The sequence below is a fragment of the Myotis davidii genome, unplaced genomic scaffold (assembly GCF_000327345.1).
Source record: "Myotis davidii unplaced genomic scaffold, ASM32734v1 scaffold317, whole genome shotgun sequence".
NCBI classification, from domain to species: Eukaryota; Metazoa; Chordata; class Mammalia; order Chiroptera; family Vespertilionidae; genus Myotis; species Myotis davidii.
Genome location: NW_006288994.1, coordinates 1,363,112 through 1,368,453, shown reverse-complemented (window position 1 = coordinate 1,368,453; position 5,342 = coordinate 1,363,112). Strand labels below are relative to the sequence as shown.

Sequence of the window (5,342 nt, the reverse complement as noted above, 5' to 3'; positions counted from 1 at the left end):
AGGCGGGGAACGTTGGTTTCCTCCGTCACTGAAGCAAGCAAGCCTCATATTAGTTTCAAGCTGCCTGGCTGCTGGCTGCCATCTTGGTTGACAGTTAATTTGCATATCTCGCTGATTAGCCAATGAAAAGGGTAGCGGTCGTATGCCAATTACCATGTTTCTCTTTTATTAGTGTAGATTCATTCATTTATTAACTCATATGTACTTTCATTCAGAATATATCTAATGGACATGCGTACTAGGTACTATAATCTTGAGAAGAATCAATTAAAAAATCACTTACATTAGTATAGTTTCTATGTACCCTACACCACACAATTTCCTCTTTCATTAGTGTGGCATATTTGTTGCAACCAAGGAACCAGTATGGATACATTATTATTATTAAAGTCCATGCTTTATTCAGGTTTTATTAGTTTTACCTAATGTAATTTTTTTCTGTTCTAGGATTCCATCCAGAATATCACATTACATTTAGTTGTCCTGTCTCCTTTGGTTCCTCTTGGATGTGACAGTTTCATAGAGTCTTTTTTTTTTATGACTTTGATGGTTTTGAGTAGTACTGGTCAGGTGTTTTGTAGAATTTCCCTCTATTGGACTTATGTGGTATTCTTCGGACTGTAGGCCTGGGAATATAAATTTGGGAAGGAAAACTATGGAGGTGAAGTTCCATTTTTATTACATTATATCTAGGGTACAGACTCCCAACATGAGTTATAATATTGGTGTTGATGACCTTGTCACCTGGGTGAGGTAGTATTTGTCAGGCTTCTCCACTCTAAAGCTATACTCTATCTCCCCCGTTGCCATACTGTCCCCTTTGGAACCAAATCTCTAAGTGCAGTGTATCCTTCAGGAGTGTGGAGTCACTATTTGCCTCTTGGTGGTTGGAGTATTTACATAAATTATTCAGAATATTTTGACATGGAAGATTTCAGAAAGGGCACTGTTAAGACCTATAAAAGGAAACGTACATTCATAAATGTCTTTTATTGGGCTACCTCATTGGTCAGCAAACTGCGGCTCACGAGCCACATGCAGCTCTTTGGCCCCTTGAGTGTGGCTCTTCCACAAAATACCACGTGCGGTGTGTACGTACAGTGGGATTGAAACTCCGTGGCCCATGCGCAGAAGTCGGTTTTCGGCCTGGGCGAGTCTATTTTGAAGAAGTACTGTTGATATTTGGCTATGTTGCCGACCACTGGGCTAACAATCATCACCAGCCCCACAATTTAAAATAACCTGGTGGAAGTTACTTCATACCTGTCTGAGCCAAACTTAAAATATATAAGCTACACCACTGAGTTTCTAGAAGGGAAAATCATGTGATCTTCTGAAGTCAGACTGTAAGATGCAAACTGATTTCATGGGAGGGAACATAATTCAGCAGTTTGTAGCATGGGGTTCAGGATGTACAAGCATGAACTCAGGTTTAGCTTTGTCACTTCGGCCAAGTTATTTTTAAACTTTCCAAAATTTAGAACATTTTCAATTTTTTATAAAAATGAGATTAGTAACTTTAAATGATTAATGTAAAGTCCTTGGAATATAGTAAATACTCAAGAAATATCCATTGTCACCATTAACGGTAATAGCAATAATTAGTAATACATTTTTTTGAGAAGTGGCTAGCATGCTATCCCTTTAGGGCATCATTTATAGTCAATGTTAAGTTTAATTGTAAAATAGAGTCATTTTATTTCTTTAGAATTTCCATAAATCAGGAATGTTTCTCAGACATGTCCATGGATCGTCTGATGAACAGTTAACTTTTGTATAATATGAAATATATGGTTAGTGACTCTCTCTCAAAGAATGCTGTGTTAATGAGGTTACTTCTGATTGGATATGCTATATGAAAGCACACAAAAATATTTAATTCCTGGTCAAAATCAAAACAAACTTAGTCTTGCATAAAATATTGTAAACAAGATAGTCTGAGTTGATAACACAATTTATCTACTGGACAAACTTATACTTAGAGCTAATTATCATTTCATTATTCCAGTTTATTGTATTTATCATTCTGAAATAAACAGACTATGGAAAATACATATTGAAGACTAGTGTTTTGTTACTTATGGAGAAAAGAATGATATACTTTTTTTCAGGGAAAGAAATTAATTTTTGAAATGTCCTTATTCTTTATATTTGTTTTCATTTCAGTGTGAACAAAACTCATTGCTCAATTCTCTGTCCAATGGCAATTGCATTGGTGAGTCAGTTTTTTTTTTAAATAAAGTGTTCTGACTTGAATATAGACCAGAGAATGATATCTTCTTCCCCTTTTCCTCTCTCTCTGCCTCCCTCCTCTGACCTACTCCTTTTTCACTCCTCCCCATCTTCCTTTCCCTCCATTCTTTATCTCTTCTTCCTCCTTCCTCCCACTTTCTCCTTCTGTTCTTCTCCGCCTTTCCCTGCTCGGTCCTTCTCTAATAACTTTTCTACATAAATTTTTGGACTATGAATTTTAGGTTGTAGTTTATTTTGAAATACGTACTGTGTTGTAAAAGACATGCCTTTTGTTAAGAACAGAGCTATATAAGTACATGAATAAAAAGAACTTGACTGATTTTGGTAACAAATTGTGTCATCACTGTCATTTTAAGAACCGTTGCTAAAGATGTCAGTAGAGTAAGCCATTTATATAATCAAAGCCATTTGTTTTTTTTAAAATTACTAATTATTTTCTTTATGTTTAACTATAGTATCCACTTTAAGCAGTAATGTGCTGGTAAATCTTTAACAAACAACTGTAATGTTGCTACTGTTATGAATCGTAATGTAAATACCTGATATGCAGGATGGTCTTAGGCAACCCCTGTGAAAGGGTCGTTCCACCACCAAAGGGGTCGCGACCCACAGGTTGAGAACTGCTGCCTTAGAGGGACCTCGGATGGGGCCTGTCATTGTTCTGGAAGTATGTCATTCCCCACAAGGAAAGTGTGGCCCTTAGGACATCAGTGACAAAACGCCATGAACTCCTATGCAGAAATGTTTATTTTCCCAGCAGGTGCTTTCAGAGGCAGATTTCCCAGGAACCCACTGAAACCTAGTTTTCAGGGCCCCTCCTTCAGAGCCTTCCCAAGGCCAGCAGACCAGCTTCCAGGATGAATATTTCCCTTAAAAGTCTGACTCCAAAATTGTGTAAGCTCCAGGCACAACAAAACAGGGCTCTCCCTCTGGCCGCCCCCAGGAAGGAAACCGTGAGGTTGTGGAAAGGCGTCCTATGCAGAATGGCTTCAGGCTTGGGTTCTAGTCCGTTGGCACTAACTGGCCAGATCTTTTATCAAAAAGATTGTTAAACTCCTGAGCTTCAGTCCCTCTATCCGCGGAATGACACTGGTAGTTAGCCTCTCCCCCATCTTCTTCTCTGAGTCACACAGTAACTACCTGAAATAGCCTCTGAATAACACAAAAGCAAAGATTTTGGAAATAATGAGCCATCAATTGAAAATGTGAAGATTAAAAAGTGTTTGGAATTAGTCTCATGAAACATGAGGCCGCTGTTACTGTGCCACTTTTCAACAAAATCAGCAGCAGAAATCTCGCAGAATCGTCCTAACCCAAGTCCTACTATGTTCCTCCCACAGAAGAGGCGTCACAGCCCCGCCCAGAGGAGAGGACATGCTCCGTAGTCCTGGACTGCAGCGGGTTGGCCCTTTTTGACTCTTCTGGCGTCTCCGTGCTGGTTGAGGTATGGACACGGTGTGTGTGGACTGAGAACTTCCTTTCCCTTCAGTAACAGGGTTTCCACCTTCGACCCTCAGCTCTGTGGTCTTGACTCCGCTTGTTTCAATTCTCACCTCACCTACTCTCTCCAAAGGACATAGACCTCGAGGCAATAGTTATTTCTTAAAATGGAAATAATGTCATTGCAACTAGGATATGTCTTTGTTGCAGCCACCCTGAAAGAAGGTCACGGTAAAGGGCCACAGAGTCTCTTCAGGGTGAATTTCTTCCGCTATTTATTTTAATTATTTATTGATTAGGGTATTACATGTGTCCATATCCCTCTGAGGCTTGACGGTCTGATTGATGCTTCTCTGTCTCTGGATCTGTTTTTGTTCATCAAGTTATGTTGTTTATTATAGTCTACAAATGAGTGAGAGCATGTGATATTTATCTTTCTCTGACTGGCTTATTTCGCTTAGCACAATGTTCTCTGGGTTCATCCATGCTCTTCTGCTTTTTAATAACATTTCCTGGATTGCTTTCTTAGCTACTTTAGCATAAGAAACATTCTCCTAGGAGTTAGAGGTTGAAGGAAATGGAAAGACTTCTATTTATTTTTATACTTAGGACACTGGAGAGGTCAACTAACTATAGATTATGTCTATCAGCATCCACACACCACCCATGGCACTGTGTTTGTGCTTTACTGAGCTTCAGAGAAAGTCAAACACTGTCAGGTCACCTTGACTTAATCATTTTACCTTATAAAAGCAGGAACCATGTATTCCATGGCCAACCCTCAGTTCATGTATTCATTATTTGTTTCATTGTTTGTGTGTGTGTTCATGCTCAGAGCAATATATCTCCTAGTCTGCCGTTCTAACACAGACCTGGCTATTGCTACAAGAATACAAGGGAAATTTTTGGATGTATCACGCATAATCTTAGAATGTGTTTAATTGCTGCTTTCTATTTTATGTGTACGATACGTCACTATTATGTAACGAAATCCATCCTACAGTTACTAAAACTTCTAGATTTACTGGCACTGCTGGGCTGATTTTTGTCTGGGTGAGTTTAAGATCAGGGCCTTCAATGCCTTGTTCCTATTTGAGCTTTTCTTGGACTTAAATAAAGTAAGATCTTACAGTGTGGCAAGCACATCATTTAGGTTCTCTCATCTTGATGGATCCTGAAAATGGAAGTAGGCCAATCCAACTTGGTTTCAAGTATAGTGGGGTTCTCAACTTACCATTCAGGGGTGGGATTTCGAGAGTCCATGAATTGCACAATTGTACAAATATTAGTCAGCTGTTTTCATCACTCTTATAAATGGGTCCTTAACTTCCAATAAAAGAAGGTTGAGAACAATTTTATATAAATCTTATAGGGAAGAAAAGGTAATTTTTAAAAAAGTTTTCATTAAACGAAGTGGAAAATGTCAGCAGACAATGTATTTGTTTTAAAGGTAAAATGCCCTGATGCAGTCATTCCTCTTTGCTAGGACAGTCTCTTGCAGCTTTCCAGGGTATGCCCGACTGTGCAGCAATACCGCCCTCTGCTGGTCTGACATAAAAATTGCTTCTTTTTGCTGGAAATTGTCCTCGCTCCTGAAACCTTTGTTGTTTCCTCTTGCCAGCGATCCTGCGTTAATTGTGGTATCCTAT

The 5,342-nt window shown here is 39.0% G+C and overlaps 1 protein-coding gene across 1 annotated transcript in view; it reads left to right on the top strand.

The window, feature by feature from the left end:
• Nucleotides 1-5,342, top strand: part of SLC26A7 (solute carrier family 26 (anion exchanger), member 7) — a 46,774-nt gene that overhangs the window by 35,466 nt on the left and 5,966 nt on the right. The window contains exons 15-16 of the mRNA XM_015562294.1: nucleotides 2,167-2,215; nucleotides 3,594-3,714. Of these exons, the coding sequence (XP_015417780.1) occupies nucleotides 2,167-2,215; nucleotides 3,594-3,714 (170 nt within the window). The remainder of the gene's footprint in view (nucleotides 1-2,166; nucleotides 2,216-3,593; nucleotides 3,715-5,342) is intronic.